This window comes from Orbicella franksi, chromosome 1, assembly GCF_964199315.1.
Source record: "Orbicella franksi chromosome 1, jaOrbFran1.1, whole genome shotgun sequence".
Taxonomy (NCBI): Eukaryota; Metazoa; Cnidaria; class Anthozoa; order Scleractinia; family Merulinidae; genus Orbicella; species Orbicella franksi.
This window is the reverse complement of record NC_138145.1, coordinates 32342652-32369248: the sequence shown is the minus strand read 5'-3', so window position 1 is coordinate 32369248 and position 26597 is coordinate 32342652. Positions and strand designations below refer to the sequence as shown.

General features: G+C 38.7%; 1 protein-coding gene across 3 annotated transcripts in view; it reads right to left on the bottom strand.

The window, feature by feature from the left end:
• Positions 1 to 761: 761 nt before the first annotated feature.
• Positions 762 to 26597, bottom strand: part of LOC145479477 (NAD-dependent protein deacylase sirtuin-6-like) — a 50917-nt gene continuing 25081 nt past the window's right edge. For 2 of the 3 annotated variants that reach the window (XM_081457866.1, XM_081457857.1), the window contains exons 4-6: positions 6232 to 6312; positions 2865 to 2988; positions 762 to 2669 (exon numbers count right to left, since the gene is read on the bottom strand). In XM_081457866.1, coding sequence (XP_081313992.1) covers positions 2391 to 2669; positions 2865 to 2988; positions 6232 to 6312 — 484 coding nt within the window. In that variant the 3' untranslated portion in view covers positions 762 to 2390. The remainder of the gene's footprint in view (positions 2670 to 2864; positions 2989 to 6231; positions 6313 to 26597) is intronic. The other variant, XM_081457873.1, reaches the window with a different exon arrangement.

Here is a 26597-nt window from a genome sequence, read left to right as displayed (position 1 = left end):
AGCCCTCGTGGTCCCCTCGTGGTTGACGTTCTCCATGTACGCAGGACGTGGTCACTTCACGCGGTTCTTTGCAGCTCGTAAGAAATATAAAGATTTAGAACGCACATTCTTAGCCAATGTTCTTCACATTAAACCTTGTCTGGTGACGTCGTTGGCGTCACCAGATCCCAAATACCCCAGTCTGGAGGTGAGCACGTACCCGTACCACGTATTTGCGTGTGGTGAGGCCATTTTCACTAATATAACTATTAATTTTTGTGTCTCGGTTTCAACACTACTTGGAATTTCGAGTGCTCTCAGGAGTTTTGTCGTCTGAGATTTTAGCAACTAGCTCTCTTAAAGTGCCTATGAAGTAAAAAATAATTGCTGCTTATTTGAAAGGCTTTTCAAAGAATGGCCTTTCCCTTTTCGCAATATCTTTTTTCGTTCTAGAGATATTTACGTTTTTGGATTATGCAAATGAGGAAATTGATGACGTCATAGGTGGTTCCACTTGAACAGTAAAGCACTGAATCAAGAATATCTCTAGGAATATTGGAGGAGTGTTCTTCAAACGTGGCACCACAAATGTGCATCACAAAAGAAAGAGAATAACACCTGTGTTGTTGCCATGGCAACACTTTTGGCTCCAGTCTCTTTCTGTGAAAAACCAAATATGCCAATTTGTGACCCTTCAAAAAGGGACAGAGGGTCTTGCTCGGAACACACATGATTTCCATATTGTCTTAACTCTCCCCATTAGATTGTTGGGTAGATCCTTGTTTAAGATAAAATCTGGTAATGTTCGTTTTAATTGAAACAGGACCAGGGGCATAACTGTTGTCATGGCAACGGCACAACGGGTGCCATTTTGTTTCTTTTGTGATATGCATTTCTGGTGCCAAGTTTCAAGAACACTGCTTTAATATTTCTAGAGATATTCTTGATTGAGTGTTGAACTGTTTTAGTGGAACCACCTATGACGTCATCGCTTATAATACAAAAACGTGAATATCTCTAAAACGAAAAAAGATATTCCAAAAAGGAAAATGCCATTCTTCTTTACTTTGAAAAGCCATTCAAATCAGCAGAAATTATTTTTTATTTCATAGGCACTTTAAGGTCTTCGTGATCTCCTCCTCATTGGGGAGGCGATAGCAAAGAAACACAAGGTGATTTATTTTTTGTGGGGAAAAATCAGAGTATTTACATGCAGAGGGTGGAGTTTCGATGGATTTTGAGCGCATCATATGGCTGATCAACAGCAGTGTTTCAGCCAGAAAATTTTACTTGAGGGCCAAAGTGGCCCCTGAACATCTTTTTTTGGGGCCAATTTTTTAGGAAAGGGGCCAATAAACTGAAAGCTACAGAAGGAAAAATGCATCAGGGTACCAAGGAAAATAAAGCAGTTAATTAGGATCTATGATAAAATTTAATAGTAAGTGCTTTTTGAAGTGTTTCTACTCAATCAAGTTTCTTTTGAATCAGATACTAGTATGAAGGATCCGTGCATTACAAGAGAACAATCCTTAGGCATACATGACGCAGTCAATGATCAAGGGTTTGCAATGCATTATAGGGCGATTTCAAACACGGTCAGCCATTTGGAAGTTTTCCGATGTGAGAAGAATCAATACAGCAAAGCAAAAGGACGGATTGACTTCTTTTCTTACGTTGAATGTTTTAGAAGCAAAGGTCTTTCAATATGATTTTCTAGAAGGACATAATGTGTGACAAAATAACCGTTACTGATCGTCAACACAGAGAAATGTAGTCACCATTATGCCGTATTATGGCGACTAACCCAGAATTTTTGGTCGCCAAGGATGAAATGTTAGTTGCATTGGCGACCGTATCGATCCCAATTCGGAGTCCTGGGATGACTTTTGAAATATTATGCCTGTGTTAAGCCTGCAGTCTTGTAAAACAAAAGGGCCAAATTGGCCCTTTTTTCGTTTTTCTGGAGGTCATCTCTGATTGCAACGCGGGATTCCTGCAATGGCGCGCTCTGGCGAAAACACTGCAACAGCCTAAAGAAATAATATCTACGCCCTGGTTGATTGAAAGATCTGGTACGGATTTACTTCTCTTGCCTAAAATGTCACTCACTTCTACTTGTTGCACTAAGGTATTTGAAGATAAGGTATTTAAAATTTTTAATTTTAGATTGTAATTTTAGTTAGGGGACCTAAATAGGGATAACCTCATGGTCCTCCTTTCCAAATACTCTTTGTACCCTGTATTTGAATAAAGTATTATTATTATTAAAGAATTGCACTAATTCTTATTTTGAACACATTTGTGTTCAAAAGTAAAAATGATCCTTAGTTAGCGTTGAGTCTGCTTTCATCAACGTGGCTCCACAACATGGATTACTGAAAAGATGATGATCAATGTGATATTGGAACTGTTTATAATTTGTTATCGTCATCATCATCCTGGTCTTCTTCACAGTTTCGTTTTTGCCTCTTAGTCACTGGATAGTCCAGAGAGGGTCCATAGTCGACCTGGTGTTTTGCGTCACGTTCATCGACTTCCTCCTTTACTAGAGTCTCTGCCTTGTTGTCAGTGTAAGAGGTATTCCACCATGGTGCTCCAGTGACTGGCGGAATTGACAATCCCAGACGGTTCATAAGTTCTTCCATTACTCTATCAACATAATGGTTGATAATCAAGCTTGCTTTCTTATCCTAAGGGGTAACAACAGGGTCGGACAATGAGCTTTCACCAACTAAGCAACACATGGATCCGCTTTTCACTTCTGGCCCTGTCTTTAAATAGAGTCGTTTTATTGTTTGTTGTTCATTTCAGTTTTTCTGATTGGCTAATTGCTCTGAGGGCTTCAATAGCCATAATAACACGACATGAACACAGAAGTTACTTACATGTCTTGTTTTTTGAAGATTGACAACAACCAACTTTCCACCATTTTTGACTGTGAATACTGGTAAATTGCCACTAGGTTGGATTTGGAGTGAGGTTCCAAGGCACACTGCTAAGTCAGCTTGCCTGAAAGAGAGGGTTTGAAAATTTATGAGAAAATATTGTAATAACAGTAAAACCTTTCCTTGCCATGAAAAATATCATTCACAGAAATTTGTGAAAATAATAATCGTATTCCATTTAAACTCTATTCGTTATGTTTTAACATCACTGCACGAACCTCGCTATACACCCCTATACCTCCCTAAACATCAAAACACATCCGTATACAACACTACACGCCACTATACACTTTTATAATAACGTTTCCATATAACGCACGTTCTGATTGGCTGACACTGCGTGCTTTGTCAGAGAACAGAGCACGGGTTGATGACGGCAAACTGGCTTTCAAATTTTTGCTTCGGAATTTTGACAAATTTGACCCAAATTAAACAACCCCTGTGACTCGGACAAACTCAATGGAAACGAACTATTTGTCTGTAGTAAATATGGCTCACGGAGACCATTGTTAGCAATAAAACTGTACTAAAATAACAAGTTTTGCTAGATTCCCGCCGACAAAACACGTAGCGAAATAAACAAATTCTAAACAATTATTGGATGAGGTTTTTGTGATATCCAGAATAATCAAGGTAGGGGTTGTCAGCCGAAGCCGAAGGCTTCAATTGCTCAAACAACACTTACATGCAGTGTCGAAGTGAACCGACGAGTGGTCAGTTCAAAGCTTGCTCTGATATTCTCTTCTGTGCTCGGAGTAGAGCCAGTGGGAGCAGTTTAGTCTTTCTAACTTTTACGCTAGTTCGGGCAATCTCGCTGGAGGCGGCTGCAAGCTATGAAGCGGTTTTTATATCAAAATTAACTTGCCAATTTTTTTTTTTGTACAAAACTTTGTGCAAAGAACGTCAACTTTGTGAAAACAACGACTACACTTTGCAAAAACAACGTCAACTTTGGGCAAAGAACGTCGACAACTTTGTACGAATAATGTTCGCACTTTGGATAATTTTTTCCCCCAATCACGCGTCACATAAAAAGAAGTAAGTACATCGCCAATTTTACTTTCTCAACCTAAAAGCGTCGTTAAATGTAGAACTCTGCCGATTCAACCACAGAAATGTATCGGCAAATATTGCAAACAGGACAGAGCCATCTTATATTTTCGAAAATTTAAGGTGGCTCTAAACCTACCTACAGAATTTTTTTAAACTTTGCCAAAAGTTGCGTCTTTTCATGCTTATCAAAAGTTGATAATGTAAAAAAAAAAAAATCACTATGCCGTTTTTCAATTAAAAGCCCCTAAAGCTGTAATTAAGGGTGTTTTTAGAAGGTCATACTGTCGCTATGGTAACCTATTGTGTCACGAAAATGATAACAACGTGTTCACCAATGACTGGGCGGTTTTTTGATACCATGATTGTAGCATCAAATGATAAAGAGTGGTTATAAACGACCCATCAAAATCTAAGTGCTGGAAACAATATCCTACCGGCCAGAGGGACAAGGCAAAGGAAGTTTGAATTCGGAGATCCACCGAATCAAGAGCTCAGTCAAAAAAATCGTTCTCAAGGAAAGACGTATTTAAAAACTCTTGAGCTTAAGTCAAAGACGTCTACAGTGTTAGCGTACAAATTACGGCTTACGAACTAGACGGGAAGAGACCTAAAGAAATACACAGCATTCACGGCTTTACTCTCGGTTTTTACTCTCATTATTCACATTATTCCTAACATGTCAGGTAAATAAAAACGTACTTGCCCTGTTGATCAACATTATGATAGTGTTACCACTGGCAATTCGCAACTTAAGATCAATTTATATGTGACTGGTATAGTCCACCATATTGGAAGAGCCGAAAATTTTCGAAAGCTGCTCGATTCCGAAACTCGCTCCTAGTACTCCTCGGTTGTCCTTCTAGGCACAACCATGTTTTCCCGCAAGTCAATCGATAATTTCTCGTTTCCTCATAGTGGATTCGGCGCTGTTCGGACAAGTGTGGACGTTGTTCTTACAAAGTTGACGTTGTTCGTTGAAACTCGATGTTGTTCGTACAAAGTTGACGTTCGTACAAAGTGTGAACATTATTCGTACAAAGTTGTCGACGATCTTTGCCCAAAGTTGCGTTGTTTCTGCAAAGTGTAGTCGTTGTTTTCACAAAGTTGACGTTCTTTGTACAAAGTTTTGTACAAAGAAAGAGGAAAACTGGCAAGTTAATTTTGATATAAAAACCACTTTATAGCAAGCGGCTACAAGCCGTAAATACCTGTAGCTCCTTTCAAATTCAACTCAGCATTTCGCATTTTCATCCGCAAGCTTTGAGTTCCTTGTTTCGTAATTTCCATTGGAAAAGTGCACGTTTTGATGAGCCACAATACGGCCGGATTCCTCTGGACTACAAACCTTTACCTGCCTTTAGATCCTTATTTAAAAATTAACTAAAAAGCGAACTTTGAAGGCATCGTTCTTCTCTCGAAAGCCGCTCGAAACTACTCGAAACTGAAAGCTTAGCTGAAGTCCAGTTTGTGATTGACAGCTGTCGCTTCGTTAGCCAATCAAATTATTTGAACAAGTCTAACAAGGATTGTGATGGGCTTATTTTAGCGTGCTTAATTAATCAGAGAACTGAGCACGGCTAACGCCACTTTTACTCGTTTGGAAAATAAAGTTTGGTTTGAAAATTTAGCCGAATGCGTGGGGAAATTATTGGATTCTTTATCATAAAACAAATAAAGAAACCTCGACTGTGCTCTGTTCTGTTGTAAAGCACGCAGGAAGCGGTAGAGCACAAAAGAAGTGTAGGGGAAAACACTCGACTACGTCGAGTGTTTTTCTCTACTTCTTGAGTGCTCTACCGCTTCCTGCGTGCTTTACAACAGAACAGAGCACAGTCGAGGTTTCTTTATTTGTTAAAAAGTACAATGCAGTCTTGTTATACAACAATCCCACTAGTCACTTGTATTTCTCGTTTAAGTGAGTGTTTATACCAAGAAAATACAAGCGACAAGAGGGATATTCTAAGAAAGTGTAACTATTTTATACTACGCCACGCTGGAAAGGTTGGGTGTGATACCGTCGAGTATACAAAACGGCTTCCCTGTATTCTGATTGGCTGCATTTTCTATGGCATACACCTTAGTTAATCGCTGGTTTAACGTATAACATGCACAGAAAAACACACCCAATGAGCAAAATGTCCGCTCGTGATATATGTTAAACTTTCTTAAAGCTTCTTCTATTTTGCTCTATAGGATCTTTCTATTCAGCTTGTTTTTATATTTGGTGCCACTTAGTAACCAGCCGTTCGTTTACCTCGAATGATGTTCCGCTGTCACGAGGTCTTTGTAAGGCAACGAATCCTCCCAGTCAAGTATTGTATCTCGTAGTTTTCCCCTAGAAAAACAGAAAAAAATTAAACGAATCATCACACCTTGCCATGTGTGGACAACACCACAACATTGTTATCCTAGTTTGTTTTATATCCTGGGTGTGTACTATCATTTGTAATTTACGTCTGCCTAATTAGCGCGCGCTCTCATGCAAGGTATTCAACCCCCACTGGTCTGTTAATAATGGTAATAGGACTGAGTGGAGTCCAATTCGGTCTGTAATCATACGAGTGATTAACAAAATCGGACGACCGCGAAGCGGGAGTCCGATTTAAAAAAAAAAAAAAGAAAAAAAAAAAAAAAAAACAGACTGAATTGGACGACACGATGTCCTGTTACCAATTAATCAAAACTATGACAAAATTCGAAACAAACAAACCATCGATTGAGCGCTGAACGATTAAACGTCGTTATGAATGCTGAAAATCATAGCAGTTTAATTTACTCAACAAAGTGCACCGCAAAAGCGCGCGTACACTGTCCAATTAATAATGGTAACTGAACTGAGTGGAGTGCAATTTGGTCTGAAATCATACGAGTGATTTCAAAATCGAACGAGCACGCAGCGCGAGTTCGATTTGAAATCACAAGTATGATTTCAGACCAAAATTGCACGACACGAAGTTCAATTGCCACTTTACTAGATCCATTTCGAAATCGCACCATTTTATCGCCTTAAATTTTAGATTTTTGGTCCCAGTAGCCGGTTTTTAGTGCAGAGTGCACTATTGGGATGGTTATGGGAGCTGCCTGCCGCTAAGGAACTAAGGCGCTATGGCACTATGGCGCTATGGCACTATGGCCCTATGGCGCTAAGGTGTAAAATTTAATGTTTGTTTAATTAATTAATTCCAATTAATTAATTAGTCTAGAGGCAAGAAAGTAGTGGGGGTAGGGTGGGAAAGGTACATGTGTACTCTACGTAAAACACATTTCCTCGCCGTCAATTAGCTTTGAACATCGCAAAGCTATATATTTGTTTCAGGTAACCCCTTGCTCTCCTTGTGGTGCCATTCTCCTTTGAACAAAACTAATTTGCCCTAAACGCATGCGTAGATTAGTTAGCGTTCGTGGCTTCTATATTAGGTGAAGGATACATTGCATACAGAATCACGCACAAATGTTGAGTGGTTTTCCTTATGGTAGAGCTGAACATGTGAGACGCATGCGTTCGAGCATCATTAGTGTTAAACACTATCTTTCCACGCGGTATTTTATATATCATGTCATGTGACCAAGGACGGCAGTTATTTTTCAGGTAGCGCCAATTGTCCCTTTTTATTGCAAAAGTGAAACGTTACTGTGGCTGCGTAGCTTTAAGAATTACACACAGGTCCGTTCAACAAATATCATCTGCTGTTTTCAATCTACAATAGTGTGCTTGTCAGGGTTCAAATGTATTGCTTCTCCTTAGCGGCTTGTTTATTTCTTGCCTTAATTGTAAGAGAGACCAAAAAGTTCCCGAGTTAGTGGCTTTAATACTCCGCAAATTGTAAATTTGTAACAAAAGAAACCAGGAAAATGCTCAAATATTGCTGCAGACACCGTGGCACCTAATGAAAGCGCAAATTAATTTAATCAGCCTTTGAGGAAATCATTCATATCGGCCAAGTAGCGCTGTTTATCTTCAATACTTTTCGTTGAAATGCTTCTCAGCCATCAATATCGTTGTGTGTTAATTTTGAATTGTTTTATTGTTAACAACAAAGGTGGCAACAGAAAAAGAAAATGGTATTTTGTGACTATCTGATAATTAAATTAGTTTTTGTTTATCGGTAAAAATTTGCATTTTTAGTAAAACATCGTTTCTGTTCCGTTTCTTCATCACTACATCAGATATTTAACTTTCTTTCATTTATCTCCGAAAAACAAGGACATCTTCCATATGTTTTGGAGAAAACAAGGGTTTCATATTACATGCCTTTGCGAGGAAAACAAAAGTATCAAGTTACAAAGTTGGTGTGAAGAGCTAAATTGTCACGTTTGCTGCTTCAGCGTATTATTGAATTTAAAATGAACGAAAATCAACGTAAAACACCAGTAGTAATTAATTTGTGCGTAATGTTTGGACCTTGAATGAAAATACAACCTTGAAACATACACACTGCAAAGGGGAAAAGCCGTAGCAGACTATCAAGGTAGACACAAACCGGAAGTGAACCGAGTAGGGGTGAGTACTTATGGGACTACTGTACCAGAGCTATCAATTGCGCTCTGCACTATCTGAGATTGTCTCACTAGTTTAAAAAAAAGCGGAACCGGAAACGCCTTTATGTCATGTGACGAAAACTCATTCGAGCATGACAAAGAAACAAGCAGTTCTGAAATCATAACGAAAATAGTCTACTTCAGGTACAAAAGTTCAGTTCTCGTCGCCTGAATCAATGATGGAAGGCCTTCCTTTCTTTTGTGGTTGAGATTTTCATTGTCCTTGAAGAAGGAATTTGAAGATGCATCCTGTGTAATTCTGCGATCGATTTCTTTTGAGTTATAATAAAGTGTATTATCGTTTGTCTCACGATGTAGTCACTTGAGATGTAGATCGCGACGTTTCGACTGCTTACTGCTAGTCTTCTTCAGGCGATAAGGTCGACTGATTGCACGGTATCATTTATATCACAAAGGTCGGCTGTGATTGGTGCATTTCGATCCTCCTATTGTTCCATTATTCCGGCGAGTAGCTGTTCCCTCAGTGGTCCGCTGTTGTACCGTTCTCCTGTTGTTGTGTTTCTTGATCGTAGGTATCCATGCTTCAGGAATTTCAATTCCACTATCCCTGTTGATGTTGTTAGGGTGAAGTCTTATGTGAATAGCTTCCTTGACCCTACGTGTGTACCAGTGAGGATCTCGATCAATAAACTTGACCTCATTCCAGATAGGATAGTGGCCGGTCTCGTGGGTGTGTTCAGAAACGGCGGAGGTCTGGGTTCGGTTTTATGCAGGAGAGGATCAAAGAACACGACAGGGATATACGACTCGCCCGAACCCAGACCTCGACATTCTTTTGAGTTGTGAAACTCCCTGGGATGGATGGATGGATGGATGGATGGATGGATGGATGGATGGATGGATGGATGGATGGATGGATGGATGGATGGATGGATGGATGTTTCAAGATATTTCAAAGATGGCGGGACTGGCACCGGCTTCGTAAGATGTTCGTTCATTCACTGTTTTGTGCAGTGGGGCGTATTTTGACTATGTTTATTCACAGCGACAGAGTTGAGCTCTTTTGTTGCTTCGTTGGAAACTGCCGCAAACCTGGAAACATCTACCTTCTTGAGATGGCTCTGAATTTGTTGTGTGGTTTTCGTTTGTTTATGTTTTACTGGACTCGATATCATACGGATCTTGAGCAGATGAAGAAAAATCGCCAAAATATTCGTCAAAATGGGCACTGAAAGTTGGAAACTTCCATTAAAGTAGGTCTTCTGCTTGAAGGAGCTCATAATCGCCATTCAGAAACTGTAATTAATTAAATTCGTCATTCTTTTTGGAAAAAAATAATATAACAACAAAGTTTTGGCGATAGTAGTTGCAAAATTCTCCACACAATGGCTTTTTGCCTTTAATTTGCCTAAAATTTTATTGATTGCTTTAAACTTATCTTGAGATCTGATTGGTTCTTTTGTTTTACTGTCCCATTTTCATTAGCTGAGAAAAAGATCGATTTAGTGCAAAAAATAGTGCGATTCGTAAATAAATCGCACCACTGAGAGCCAATCAGATTGCAAGGATAACCAGTGATTTTAAAATGGATTTAATAAATGTTCAAATCGGGCTGCTGATAGCCAATCACGTTCGAGAATTTTGCTATAGTTTTGATTAATAGCGGAACACCGGCGGCCCAAAGGGCCGCCAAGCGGAGACCCATACTCATATAGGAAAGAAAAGGTAATCCATGAATGGATCTTCTCATGGTTATCATGGCTAGCGGTATTGCTCGTGGGCCCGTACGAACGACGACAGCGACGACGACGACGACGACGGAGTCGCGCAAGATGGCGGCCATACTCGAAATAATAGACAGAGACATGCAGCCTTGGTTTACCATGTACTTTTTTGATATTGGACATCTATGTTATGATCAATAACACCTGTCAAATCAAGGTAGCCGCTGACCATGTATCATGTGACCATATCGCAGGCTCAAGTTTACAGCTCATCGAGGTTACGTTTTTTTTAAAGTTGACCGCTGACCAAGTGCTAGTTTTCGATTGGATCGCGTCAAGTTAACCTGTTGAAAACAGGGCAGGATTGTTCGGAAGTCGTTAACGCTAACCCAGGATCAAAAGTTAGCCGAGTTATAACTTTTTCTTCTATACAAATGTTTTTTGGTTGCTTTGTTTCGTGTATACCGTGATTATTAAAACTCAAAACAGAAGGCCAAACAATATACACAAAACTTCACCGCAAAGTTACAAAACTCAAATCAAAATTCTATCTTTTCCTGGGTTAGTTTAATCGGGCTGTGAACAACCCGGCCCAGGAGCTACACTTTTAGGCTGGCCTAAATCTGTATATTATATAAATTTAGCCAAGCCTAAAAGCAGAGCTCCTGATTACAATAATTAACCATAATTGATAAGAGGATTTTTTCCCCTGGATCAGAGACTAAAAAAATGATAAATTGTGAGCATGTGATTGTCCAGCGTGTGATTTGAATATTTTTTCTAGTTACATTTTAACAAACCATACCTAATGAGTGTACCTAAGATTGTAGAAATTACGTACGCACTATATCAGGGACTGTCCAAGAGACGATTGTGCAAGGAATATGTCGGAAGAAAAGTCAACAACGCGTGACCGTTTAATTTGCGCCGAAATTTTGCCTTTGCATGTACTCCATCCCTCTCCCTCAGAGTAATAACCTGGCTTGAGCCCGCGATCCAATCGAAAACCCAGTACCTGGTCAGGATCAACTTAAAAAAACACGCGGCCTCTTGACCTGAGCCCGCGATATGGTAACGTGATACCGGTCAGCGCTACCTTGTTTTTTGACAGCTGTCAATTGTAACATGGATGTCCAATATCAAAGATGTACTATGGTAATGGTTCTACTCTCTTACTTTTCAAGGAATGGGGCTTAGCGTACGGACATACGGACGGACGGACAGTCAGGTGACAACCAAAATTTTTGAGATTGATGGGGCTCCGCTATAAAGGGGAATCCCGAACCATCGAGTTTGGATTCGAGTTCGAGTTAGGCCCGGTACAAACGCCGCTCCACTCATGTGCCTAACCAAACTTGATTAAGTTCGACTTAAGAGGGACTTTGGAGCGACGGCTGGTTCAGACGGCGTATTTGCGTCGAACTTAATTCGGGCAACGGGTGGTAACAATTTTCGACGAGAAAATATGCGTTCTGAATTCGCGAACTCCGTCCAAATAGAAAAGCTGTGACTAACACATTTCGCTGTTTTCATGCTGTTATATCAATATTTGGGGAAGCAAATTCAAACTCAAGGTTCAGTGTTTGTATTTAGACAGGTTTTCACCCGGTTAAATCGACTTGTTAACGGGAAATCTAATAAGCTGGGTTATTATCACGAAGAAAAAGCAAAAAAATGAATTTGCGCCAAAGAAACTCGCTTACACAGTCTCGTTTCTCATAAATCGAAGGCATACTGGTATTTTGTTGTCTTTATTTTTAGCGACGACTTTGAGCTTCATGCATGACTGGTCACGCCACTCAATTTTGAGCCAATCACGAGTCCCGTTATATGAAAAATAAATTACAGTAATTTATGCATTAGGTTCGACACATGAGGAGAACGCCGTATGAATCAGCTGCCGCTCCAACGTCGCATAGTGCGACAGACCCTGCCGAATTTAATGTTGTAATTTAATGTTGCCGAAACAAACTTAACCTGCCGAACCAAACTGATTCAAACGCCGCTCTTCTGCCGTACTTAACTCATCAGTTAGGTTCGGCGCATGAACGGAGCGGCGTTTGGAACGGGCCTTAAGGTTCGAGTTGGAATTCGAGTTAAAGTTTGAGTTAACTAATAAAAAATGCAAATAAAAAATAACAAAATAACATCAACAAACTAGAATGGAGGAGGAGGGAGGTGAGGTGCACGCAAAACCTCACGCCGCCGAGATACTTGCATTTCTCGAAGGACCACTTATCGGGGAAAAAGTCTCGGGGAAGCCCCTGATGAGCATCCCCATCATCGGAGATGGCACAAACGAACAACGGCATGATAAGGATTCCTTTTCCGCAAAATGTAGAGGCTGACCGTGAGCGAACGATCTCTCATGGAAATCAAGGGGCTAAATGAGCCAACTCATTCATGTTCTTAGCCATGAAATGATCTAATTATAGTGTTTATTAATGTTGATAGCGTATCAATAAACATCAAGCTTCTTCCTGACATGTATCTTAGCTATCAGCAGGCTTACAACTGACTGGATGATTGGGTAAATGAATCATTCCCTGAACTATAGATGAGGACGATATAGCATTGTTGTGTGTTCTGTTGTCAAGTATTTGTGTTCATTGTTTAGTTAAGAATTGGTTCATGTTTAGCGTGCGTATATCGAGTTAGGGATGCACGCGGGAAGTTTGGAGAGCACGAAAGAAGCATAAGAGTTGCTCGAGGTGACAGCTGAGAGCAACTGTAGCTTCTTGAGTGCTCTCCAAACTTCCCAAGTCCATCCATAACTCGATATATTCACAGCTAAAAGCATGAACCAATCCTTTAACATGGCGACAACAAATTGGGCGCTAAACATGTTTTAATTCTGATTGACTACAAAGTTCTCAAAATGCACGGTGAAGGAAAACAAAGGTCAATAGGATCCTAACACGCCACAATCATTTGAGCAACAGATGAGCGAAAACGCTTAACCTGGTTTCTAAAATTGCAAACGAAAAATTCGCTCCTTTGAATTAATTGTAATGAAAATGTAGGCAGACAAAGTCAAAAATACTCGATGAAAATGGAGACAAAGTCAAAATACTCGCGTTTAAGTAAACGTCTTAACTTGGCAAAAGTCAAAGGTTCGAAGTAGAGTTTGGATTGTTCAGGATAATCTTCACATCGCCGAAACTTACACAAAAGGAACTTGCACTAAACTCGACGGAAATTTTGCAGCTAAATTGAAACTGCACACGTCATCTTACATACGCACGGCCGTGCGTACACAGAGATTTCGTTATGATGGCTCAATAGGAATTAGATAGGACTAGCGCGCGCTATGTTATAACAAATGTTGTGTCATTTATATGAAGTGAAAGTCTTATTTTCACTGTTTGCTTGTTACAGATTATGTATGGTATTTTATTCAAAGAAAATGCAAGTGATTATTGCAACATTTGTCAGTAAAACTTGAGAAAGCTTATGCTGGTGCAACTGTTTTATACATGTACCGTGTTACAAAAAATTCACGACGAAATTAAAGGTGAATATTATATTCTAAATCATATGCATCATATTTAGCCTATTTTGCTATTTTGGCGGAATGCACGTTGGGAAGGTTGAGTGGATACAGATAAATATGAATGTACACTGATATAACTGACCATTTACTTTATGTACATGTATTACTAGCTACACTAAACATAGTCTCTTGGGTTTTTATTGAGGCTTGTGCCACTTGTAGTCCAATAAATATATATTATCGTGTTATGATATTCAAGTGCGCAATGTCTTTTTCACAGCATTCTAGAAATGTGGGTTGTTTATCATTTATGTAGAAAAATCGGCTCGTCAACGATTTGTGCAAATGTTAAGGAAAAACGCTTGATGGCAAGTTCCGTTAGACTGGCCATTTACCATTTACTAAAAAAACTCCAATTTAACAAAAGTTTAACCGATCATAATTCCAAGATGGCGGCGAAGAAGTTTCACAACAAAGATAATAGGTATTATTTTTTTCTGAAGCATCTGAGCGGACCGGAATCCTAAATCCTCGAATTTAATTGGCTAATCACGCGCTCGTGACGGGTCCAGCCCATGAGCCGGATTTTTCCCCCGCTGTAGCGATTACGGCTCCTAAATTTCGCTCCTAAAAGTTAGCGGTAATCGTCAATCCTTTGCCTGTTTTACACTTCCTTCAACGATTAGTCAACGCAAGTTTATCTCCCAGCCGGCAAATAACATATATGTCTGACATTGCATTAACAGTCCGGAGGGTAGTTTTGGGATCTCAAGTGATGTAATTTTGGCGATATTTTCCTTTAAACTTCGCCTTTTTTATGGCGCTTCACGAGTAGTCCGAAAGGGAAGAAATTTAAAATTCTGTAAAAAAATCAGGTGATCATCAAATTGCCAAAACAGCCTCTCAATGTAACAAGAAACATTTGCTTGTCTCGAATAAAGGGTTTTTACCCGGATTTATATCGTTTTCTTTGTATGGCAAATTGTTAAAAATGTGCCCTAAAATGGCCGCCGAAAGCCCTCTCAGAGGGGCAGAACCAAGATGGTGGCCCCAGCGCTAAAATACGAATCGAATTGAACTGAAAGTTATATTTTTGTGAATCACTTATCTAGACCATTCATCTGAGAAAGTTTGAGGAATTTAATTTTTTCTGGTCCAAATGGTCATAGTTGAAATTTACAGAGGGCGCCTCTTAATCATCTAACAACTAAATATGACATCCGGTTGTAACGCTACGCAGTCACGACAGTTCCCGTCACTATTGCGCTAAGGTGTAAACTTTAATGTTTGTTTAATTAATTAATTTTAATTAATCAATTAGTCTAGAGGCAAGGAAGTGATGGAGGTGAGGTGGAAAAGGTACATGAGTACCCTTCATAACACATGTTCCACCTACGTCAGTTGGGGGTGAACATCGCAAAGCTATATATTTGTTCCAAGTAACCCCTTGCTCTCCTTGTGGTACTATTCTCTTTAGAACAAAACCAATTTGCCCTAAACGCATTTGCAGATTAGTTAGCATTCGTGTCTTCTATATATTAGGTGGAGGATACATTGCAAACGGGATCATACACAAATGTTGAGTGGTTTTCCTTATGGTAGAACCCAACATGTAAGAGGCATGCGTTCTAGCATCGTTAGTGTTATATAATATGTTTCCATGCGGTTTTTGAGTTATTTTTTTGTAAAAAAAATACCTCTTAGTCGGCGCGTCGGGTATGTTATGGACGGGTCAACGGATGAGTGAGTGAGTGAGAGATTTATGTATGTCACACCAATCAGATTGGATCTACTATAAACAGCCAATCAAATTTCTTGTTGTAAAGGTAAATGGTATGTGAGAAGATTTGATCCCAACACAGTTTAGAACGGCCATATTTATTCTTCTACAAAAGAGGAGGAAGTATTCATATGTTGGGCTTACTTCGACATTTTCTGTGGGTTAGGCTGAGGATTTTAGTTACGAACGAGGTGAGCCTTGAGGTTTGAAACAGTTCGTGAGTTAGTAGTATGCAAATGCAATGAGATCTTTTTATTTTTAGTTACGAAGGTAACTTGATACTTTTGTTTTTCACAAGGAGTAAATTCAATTAGAGGTCACGAATCGTCGCTTCTAGTTCTTAGGACATGTTTTAGAGGAGACGAGACTATTTAGATTTGAAACAGTTCTAACGTTTACAATAGTAAGTGCAGGTAACGATTGTTTTGTTCTTGTTGCATGCAAATATAACGAGATATCTTTATTTTTTAGTTACAAAGGGTAATTCGACACTCCTGTTTTTCACAAGGGAGTAAATTCAATTAGAGCTGACGAATCGTCACCACTCTTTCCCAACGAGATGTTTCGTATCTTTAGTTACAAATGGTTACTTAACACTTTTGTTTTTTTATATGGGAGTAAATTCAATTAGAGCTGACAAGTTATCCGCTATTGTTCCCAGGATATTTAACAAAAAAAAGCTTTCATTTCTGGACGGTTTGTACGTCTCTGCAGTAGCAGTTTATTTTTAATTGATGGGCATTTTATGACAAATCAAACTTTCAATGTGTCAGAGAGGTTTTTTTTCTCTTTCTTTCTATTTTCGGTAAAGTAGTGTTGTGCAAAAATGGGTAAACTAAGGACTCGTATAAAATGCGAAAAGGCCTTTAAACTTGAGTATTTTTGAGCAAAAATTCCTCTTGGGGGTTGGAAGGGCTATGTGATCGGTGAGTGAGGGAGTTATGCATGTGCACGTGTCACACCAATCACAGTGTGGGTTGTATCAAAGAACAGCTTACTATCTACAGCTTACTAGCTAGCTTACTATCTACCATTACCGATGTAACATTGTATTTAAATCATAAATTCCCAGTTTATTTCTTGCTGTACATCGCAACCAAACAAACTTGTCAAATTAACCAAATCATTACTGTAAACAGCTCCATGAATGCTCCTATCTCCGAGACTTCACAAAAAAAAAAAAACTCTTTCACGCCTTGCGTGCCTTTGTTTTTATATGTCATGTGATGTCAGGAAGCGCCAATTGTCCCTTGTTAGTGCTAAGGTGAAACGTATCTTTTAGAATTACCCACAGGTCGGTTCAACAAAATAACATCATCTGCTCTTTCCAAACTACAATAGTATGTTTGTCAGGGTTTAAATAAAGAAGGGAAATGTATAGCTTCTCCTTAGTGGCTTGTTTATTTCTTGTCTTAATTGCGTCTGTAAGAAAGACCAAAGAGTTCCCGAGTTAGTGGCTTTAATATTCTGCAAATTGTAAATTTGTGACAAATGAAACCAGGAAAGTGCCCAAATATTGCTGCAGACTCTGTGGCACCTAATGAAAGCGCAAATTAATTTAATCAGTCTTTGAGAAGACTTGTTCACCAACGCAGGATAATATCGGCCAAGTAGCACTGTTTACCTTCAATACTTCTCGTTGAAACGCTTCTCAGTTGTATTAATCAATATTGTTGTGTATCAATTTTGAATTGTCTTATTGTTAACAACAAAGGTTGCAACAGAAAAAGAAAGTGGTATTCCGTGACTATCTGATATTAATCAATATTGTTGTGTATCAATTTTGAATTGTTTTATTGTTAACAACAAAGGTTGTAACAGAAAAAGAAAGTGGTATTCCGTGACTATCTGATAATTAAATTAGTTCTTGTTCATCGGTGATAAGAAAATTTGTGTTCTGAGAAAAAACAAAACCGTTTCTCTTCCATTTCTTCGTCAGATGTTTAACTTTCTTTCATTTATCCCCAAAAACCAAGCACAGCTTCCGTGTGTTTTGGAGAAAACAAGGGTTTCATGTTACATACCTTTGCGAGGAAAACAAAAGTATCAAGTTACAAAGTTGGTGCGAAGAGCTAAATTGTCACGTTTGCTCCACATATTATTGAATTTAAAATGAACGAAAATCATCGTAAAACACCAGAGTAAAATTTAAATTTAAAAGCTGTCGTGACAAACAGTACTTGTACGTAATTTTTGGACCTAGAATGAAAATACAGCCTTGAAACATACACACTGCTAATGGGAAAAGCCCTGGCAGACTACCAAGGTAGATACAAACCGGAAGTGAACTGAGCGGGAGTGAGTACTTGTGGGACTACCGTGCCAGAGCTATCAATTGCACTCTGCACTATCTGAGATTGTCTCACTAGTTATTAGTTGCTCCAGGCCTAGCAGGACAAGATTCTTAAGAGAGCAAACACACTGCAGATAACTCTGGTCAACTCTGTTTTCAACAATCTAAGATATAGGCACTGAATTGATTATTTACCTGTATTTTGATCCCATTGGGGTGACAGTCATGGTTGCATCGATTTGACGTGTGGGCTGTATGTTTTGACAGAAGCATATCACTTAGAAGCGTTTAACTCTAGTTCAACAGTCCGGAATATCCCGATAAATTAGGACAGTCATGACGTCATGAAGCTATTGTTAGCAGGGAAAATGGCGGACCTTTTATGCGGACCAAGAAAATATGTTGTTTCCAGTCTCGCATAGAGTCTGGCCAGCATTACCCAGGACTTTTTCCGACCAAACGTTGAGAAGGAGAATAAGCGGCCATTTTGGTAGTGGGAGAACGTTGACTGTCTTCTAATCATTGAGTTTTTTGGTGTCAAGCGACGATGTAGACGCGATTTTTGTGGCCAAATATTAAGGTTAGTAAAGTGTACGCGTTATTTTCTAGTATTCACGTATTTTTCATTGAGCTGTGTATATTTTTTACTGGTTCTAGTGTTGTTAAAGTTTCATCATGCCAAATTACACGGTTGTAAACCACGTCGATATTTTGTAAACTCTCTTTGAATTTGAGGCGTTACAAGCGTACCTGAACCGCTGTTGTTATAAGGCTTGAGTAATGCATCGTTCCTTCATTTTTGAGTTATTTTTTTGTAAAAAAAATACCTCTTAGTCGGCGCGTCGGGTATGTTATGGACGGGTCAATGGGTGAGTGAGTGAGTGAGTGAGTGAGTGAGAGATGTATGTATGTCACACCAATCAGATTGGATCTACTATGAACAGCCAATCAAATTTCTTGTTGTAAAGGTAAATGGTACGTGAGAAACACAAGGTATGTATAAACACAAGGACTTTGGTAATTGAAAAATAAACAGTGACGTGTATGTTGCTGGTTTGTGATTTTTAGTCCGGTTTGGAGGGGAGTGTGACAGTTACATACGTACATTGGGTTGTTTGAGAGTGTATAATTTTCAGTGTACTGGTGGCTAGTTATGAACGAGATGAGTCTTGAGCTTTGAAGCAGTTCGTGAGTAGTAGGCAAATGGCACGAGATATTTTTATTTTTAATTACAAAGGGTAACTTGATACTTTTGTTTTTCACAAGGAGTTAATTCAATTAGAGGTCACGAATCGTTGGTTCTAGTTCTTAGGACATGTTTTAGAGGAGACGAGACTATTTAGATTTGAAGCAGTTCTAACGTTTACAATAGTAAGTGCAGGTAACGATTGTTTTGTTCTTATTGCATGCAAATATAACGAGATATTTTTATTTTTTAGTTACAATGGGTAATTTGACACTCTTGTTTTTCACAAGGTAGTAAATTCAATTAGAGCTGACGAATCGTCGCGACTTGTTCCCACGAGATGTTTGCTATTTTTAGTTACAAATGGTAACTCGACACTTTTGTTTTTCATATGGGAGTAAATTCAATTAGAGCTTACAAGTTATCGGCTATTGTTCCCAGGATATTAGACAAAAAAGAAGCTTTCCTTTCTAGAGTGTTTTTACGTCTCTGCAGTAGCAGTTTAATATTTTTATTTGATGGGCATTTTATGACATTCTTTTCAGTCCGATATTTTTAAAGGTAAAAAGTATAAAAACTGTTCAAAAGTTCTTTGAAGACTGTGTGGCACCAAGTTAAAGTGCAATTTAATTAAATCAGACTTTCAACGTATCAGAGAGGTTTTTTTCTCTTTCTTTAAATTTTCGGTGAAGTAGTGTTGTTGCGTTGTGTCGTGTAAAAAGGGTAAACTTACTACTCGTATAAAATGCGAAAAGTTCTCTTAACTTGAGTATTTTTGAGCAAAAATTCCTCTTGGTGGCTGGAAGGGCTCCCGAGGGGGTACTCCCAGAAAAATTGGTTGGGGGTGTGCGGCCCGCTTTCCAAAACCCTTAACCCTATTTTTGACCAAAATCTGCGATATTCCTTACCCTATTTATGACCTGACCAAAAATTCGAAACCCTACTGACGACCTGACCCTCAAATCAAAACCCTGTTTCAGACCTGCGTTATAATTAGCTCCCTAGTTCAAACCAATGTTAAATTACCGTAAACATATAAATTTGTGAAGGGCTTTTGTTGATTTTCTTTTCGATAATGATGAAAAAGTGGCTTCTTCTTAAGGTGGTATGGTACCCTCAAAATGGACCAAAAAGTTTGTTTAAATATGGTAAAGAAAGATCAATTGTGTGCTATTGCACTCAAGAAGAGAAATTAAATTTCTAGAGTTTTACTCAAAATGACTGCTATGGAAACCAGCCACAGCCTTTTGAAGTAGTGTTTTATAGTATTGACGCCAACACTTCCTGCTCTTTTACAAAACAAGAATTGACTGTCAAATAAGCATATCATGTAAGTTTCTGTTTTGTTCTGTGATATGAACCTAAGTTTTGACAGTTAACTCTTATTTTCAGTGCTTTTTACAGCTTTATTTGGAAATAACCTTATTTTTTATCAGTGGACAAATCATCTCATGTCACGTGACAGACCTTAAAATGTTACGATTTTTTTGGTTTACATCATCACGACACTATTGCTCTTTGATGAGCCCAAGTTTCAGAAATTCTACTTTAAAACCTTGCAAAGTAGAATTGTTGGCGCGAAGTCAGTCGGTACAAAGGTAAACTTTTGAGAAAAATGCACTTTAAGTTTCTTACACGAAGTATTAAGCATTTAACGAACCACAAATAGTGGGGGGGGGGGGGGTGCAGATTGGATCTCGGGGGAGGGGGTGCAATGGTTGTTCTATTTTGTAAAAAGTTACCGCAGTTGTGGGAAATATTCCTTGTCATAAGGGAAATGAATGAGCCTGTGATGGCAATTTGAGGCAAAGCTTTTCCCAAATAATTATACCAATCGAGTTGTGCATGTCTTAAAAGTTTTTTCTAAATAGTTTCGTTCATATGAGTTAAAAATAATCTATATTTTTGGTCACGTTCTTATGGTAAACAGTCGTTGCTATGGCCGTTGCCACGTGAAAAAACTTGTACCACTGTGTACTTTCCTTAAATTTCACACTCATCTGGAAGGAAATTCGGCAAGATCGTGTCAAAATGTTTTTCACAAGTCCTCAAGGGTCTTAAGTCTTGTATTTCCAAGAAATTGAATTTTTCATGAACATCGCCATATTTTGGGGTACCATACCACCTTAAAGCATACCCATATCAAGGCTAGAGTGCAAAAACCGTACCCTATTTATGACCAAAATGACCAAAATTAGCTAAAATCGATACCCTATTTATGACCAAAACGGCTGGAAAACCATGCCCTTCGGGGCCGCACAGACCTATATAGCCCATACAAGGGAGTCCCCCCCCCCCCCGGGGGAAGGGCTACGTGATCGGTGAGTGAGGGAGTTATGCATATGCGCGTGTCAGACCAATCACAGTGTGGGTTGTATCAAAGAAAGAATAAAATTGCCTGTTAGAAAATAAGATGGTATCTACATTAATCTGGAGACGTGTCAGATTACTATAGTTTGTTCAGTCAAACATTTTATGGCTTACTATTTAGTTATCTTACCATTACCGATGTAACATCGTATGTACATCATAAACTCCCAGTTTCTTTCTTGCTGTACATCGCAACCAAAAAAACTTGTCAAATCAACCAAATCAGTACTGTAAACAGTTCCATGAATGCTCCTATCTCCGAGACTTATAGTTCACAAAAAAATAACTCTTGCACGCCTTGCGTGCCTATGTTTATGACAGTTGTTTTCAATTTCTCTCTCTTAAGTACATGGAAGAGCATACTCGACTGCTCGAGGCACTTTGCCGAATTTTTGGGGAAAAAACAAAGGGAAAAGAGAGGAAATAAGACGTCGCTAAGTACGCGGACGAAATTAAACAAATTTGGGAGGTCTCTGTTTTGGTGGATTCTCCGAATGTGCACCCCAGTTTTATCACTGGAGAGCCAGCAGCCTGTTGAAAACCACCTACAGCACAGAAGTGGCAGCGAAACAGACAGGCCAGGGGTACTGCAGTGGTTCCCTGTAAATGGATGCTATCAGTATCCCAAGGAATGGCACAAACGGTAGAGAGATTGTTTGTGCTCATTTACCAGACGTTGAGGGCCATGCAAACATGTAAGTTAAGGGTTGTAGGGTGCATTGCACTCTTTTTTTTTTTTTTTTGGCATTTTTTAAAAACTATACACACTGCAGCTGTTCCTGGTAGATGATGATTCTTTTCACCTCCCCATGAAGCTTGAATGTACCAGAAAGTAATGTTTTTGCAAAATAATTTTTGTGAAGGCAAAGACTAAAAAGGTATGAGAGTTTAGAATGTAGTGTCGAGTGTTGAACATTACTAATTGTGAAACCAATGCAAAACATTAATTGGTTGTGAACAGGAAACATATCAGTTTGGTTAAGAATATGTAATAAAAAATAGAAAACATGAGTTATCAGACCACTTGAGGGCAATCTCTTATTTAGTGAGACTAATGTGGTAACTACATTCAAAATAAATTCATATATTAAAACGAAAAATACATTTGTAATAATATTGACATCTGTAAGCAATGTAATAATCTTCTAAGTGCTTGTGATTTGTTTCAGGTCCTGCATTCTGCTAAGAGGCAAATTCAAGGTCGAGAGTACCTAAAGAGTGAATAAAATAAAATGGATTTCACTTTCAAGACTGAAATTGTTTTGTATACTTTAAATAAATATATAATAAGACCTTGGGACATGTGGATGGATTGTGAATGCTCCCTCGTCAACCTGTCCAGGAATTATATTTTGATATTTTTGGGTAAATAACTTGTGAAAGTCAGCAATTATATGTAAGTTTTCATAATTTAAATGTGGAAATCAGACATGATATCTTTTAGCACAGTAACAAATAGATACAAGAAATATTTGAAATAAATACCAAAATAGAGAAATTTCAGATTTACAAAGAATATATTAACAGAATTTTTGACTATCCCCGCTTTTGACAACACTAAAATTTTGGATACATTTTTTCTAGCTTAGTTTATTTTGTATAAAAGAACAAGAATTTCTCACTCGTGTGCGTTATTGAAAATTCTGTTTTAATGATGATTTCATTTCCTCGATTTAGCCAAAACGTATAACATTTTGGACATCTACAATTTATCTTTGCTGGCATTTAAGAACATGCGCGTGCTGTCGATTTCGGCCCGATAATCCCTAGATAGGAGGAAAGCCTCAATTCTCATATCGATCATTTCTATGCTTAGAAAAAGGCAGAGTACAGATGCTTACCGATTGCACGGTCTCTTTCCAAAGAATGATAACAGCAGCTCGTCAAACGTGGCCCGCATTACGTTCTGTGGTGCTTCCTTCGGTCCGAGGATAATCGTTATCTGGGAAGAATTGTCTGTGACATGGAACGCGAACACAAACTTTCCTTTTATTTTATAATTTGGTCAGTATTTAACTCAATTCGAGATAAATATATACCTCCTGAAGGCCCGCATTCATGGCATTGGAAAGTATTCGCGACTCTCCTTGTCCGCCATCTTGAATCTCTTGGTTTGTTGTGAAACACAACACTCCAATCAAAACACGCATTGTCATTGGTTGAAACGTGAGTTTCGTGACATCGCAGATGTCCTAATTTATCGGGATATTCCGGACTGTTCAATGCTGCCGATTATTCCGAACCAATCAAATTTAACTTCCTAATATGGAGCAAGGGCTCTCGCGTGGATATGTCATATACGCGCGGACTACACGCGGACAGCAATGGCGGACACATTTCGTTGCGAGTTGAGAGAAGGTTGTTGTTTCTGGACCGATTTCTGCACTCATCATGAGAATCAAACGAACCTTTTCCAGAAGCTGTCAGTGTAATACCTAGGCCAGTTATTTGCCAAGTCTCAATTGCAGGTAAGCATTTTTTGCATCAAAACTAGTCAATGGAAATCATGCTATGCTGAAAACGTTTGTTTAGCACACGCGCTTTCGTTTGCTGGATAACAATGATCGGTATTGTGGAATATTTTTGCGTGATAGTCGAACTTTAAGAAAATCGGACTTGAAAATGTGGCTTTTCCCGTGATTTGTCATATGGTCGCGCCATGATTGTGTGATTTTTACCCTTGTTTTATCACGGTAAGTGAATAATTTTGTGGCTCGGCTTGTTCCCTTTATATCTTAATGAATATTTTCTTGTTAATTTCTTGTTGTAGTATGCCATCCGTTTGTTTGGCCGATGTTCAAGGGTTTTGGATCCTGCTTTGGATACTAACTGGTCTACTAAACTGAGACATCATCTCATTTACCCTGCATTTACATATTCATTACCATGTTACTGCCTGTCTTGAATTGTTGTCTCAATCAAAAATTTACTACTCTTGGATGTTATTGTTCAGTCATTTTTGATCTCCCACTTCTGTACACTTGTTTTCCTTTGAATGTTGGCGGTAGTGGGAGACTCTACATGAGCTTAAATCAATAAATAAGTGTTTTATGTGAATTTACACATGGCTGTCACCCCACATGGTGTTGAGTTCAAAAAACATACTTTGTAATTAAATTATTATTTTCAAGTACATGCAATTCAGTGTTTTTTTTCATCTCCCATCTGCAATTTAAGTTACAACCACTGTAAATAGTATGAGGTCTATTATTTGTCCGAAACATTCTTTTCATGTACTTCAACCAGACCTTTCCAGTGAGCCCAATTTCCCTTTACATGGCCTCACATGAGGGCCCCTCACATGTACTGAGAACCCAGGAATGGACACACCGAGCAAATACAAGTTACATACAACAACTAAACACTAAGTGAAGAGAAATCTCTAACTCTCATCAGTTTCAACATTGACATTGTCAATGACAATGACTGGGGCAAACTCATTAGTAGGCCTTTTACTTTAAACACATTCAAGCAAGTTGAGCAAGACCAAAATCATCTTTATCACACTTGCCTACAAAATAGATACATGCAGCACATTAATCTTGGATTTGTAATGTTATTTTTTGCCACTTACATTGGTTGCCCTTAACTTAGTGATTGTTGAAACAAACCATACCCTACTTCTACAATATTATTATCAATTTGCCATTATTTATTTATTTATTCATTTATTCATTTATTTATTAATTCCAGTTACTGCAATTTATTTTTGTTATTTTGAAAGAAACATCGCTCATTAGGGTCTGTTCATTTTTTATGGGGTGGGGAGGGGGACAGCTGGTGGGATTTGATAAAAAGTACCTCTTCATCAGAAATTTTTTTTCCTACCCCTGTGTACCCCTAAATGTCTGTCATGACCCCCCATGAAAATTGAAAAGTAAAATCATTGCAGTCTGAAAAACATTGATGATTTTACGCCAGTATAAGCAGTTTTGACACTGCACCAGTTATGACATAAAAATAGACAAGGATCAGAGCCCCTAAATCATAGCTGAATTGCCTTGACTGTTTGACGAAAAGGAGTGGTATGGTCTTTAGTGAAAGTTTGAGCGTATTTACAGGGTCCAAAGAAGGGGGGTCTCAGGGCATACTCCCACATGAAAAATTGAATGTTCATAACTTCAGGAATTTTATTTCAGGCATTCTAGCAGGCACTTATAGATGCTGTCATCACAACACCCACATTCAAATAGAAATAAACAAAGCCTGTAAAAAGCTGACATTGCCTCTTTTTAAGTTACTCAAGGAGGTTCAGCTATATTTAGCAACCAAATTCTTACAAGGAGTTTAATTCCTGCTGCAGGGTACCTAGCATAGCAGGGGGGGGGGGGGGAGGGGGGTCTGGGAAGATTTTAAAGCTTCAGACAGGGTTTGCACCCTTTCCAGAAAAAAATTTCCAGGACTTTTCCAGGACTCAGATTGATTTTTCCAGGCCTCTAAAATTCACAATATCCCTTTCACTCCTGAGATCTCAGTGTTAATTCTCCTTACTGTCTGCCATACATTTCATATTTTGTACTCAAGTTAAACAGATTTCCAGAACTTTCCAGGACCAGTAGCCTTTTTCTAGGACTTTCCAGTCCTGGAAAATGCCACAATAAAATTCCAGGACTTTCCAGGTCTTCCAGGACCTGTGCAAACCCTGTTCAGAACCCAAGGAATGCTATTTAGGTATTCTGGCATAAACTTTGCACTATATAGATGCCATCATGAAATACCGGTAAAAAAAAACGACAGAACAAAATTAAATACAGTCGAACCTCCCGTAAGCAACCACCCAAAATGTCAAGCCTAAGTGGTTGCTTACAGGAGGTGGTTGCTTACGAGAACTTAGACCATATTGGGTCAAAATTTCACCTCATTAGCATATGGTAACTGCAGAGACTTACCCCATGTTTTAAATGTTTTATTCATGTCAAAAGTCAATTTTGGGAAAGAATCCGTACTTTCCATTGAGAAATTTCAGTCTCCTGTACTACGCAGGAATGCAATAATGATACAACATCAGATTATCGAATTTGGGCTCTATTATTTGTGAAGTGGTCGCGGTCGCTTAAGAGGTGGTTGCTTACAAGAGGTTCCAAATATAGTGCTTTGACTTTGAAACTTTTTGTAATCTGGAGAACTGGTTGCCAAGGAGAGTAGGTCACGCCCGGAGGTTCAACTAGACCTGTATTCAAGTTAAAAGAGACAAAGCTGACATTTCCTCTGTTTTATCAAAAAGAAGTTATTTGTGTAAGTTGAGCTATATTTAGCAACCAATGCTATAATCTT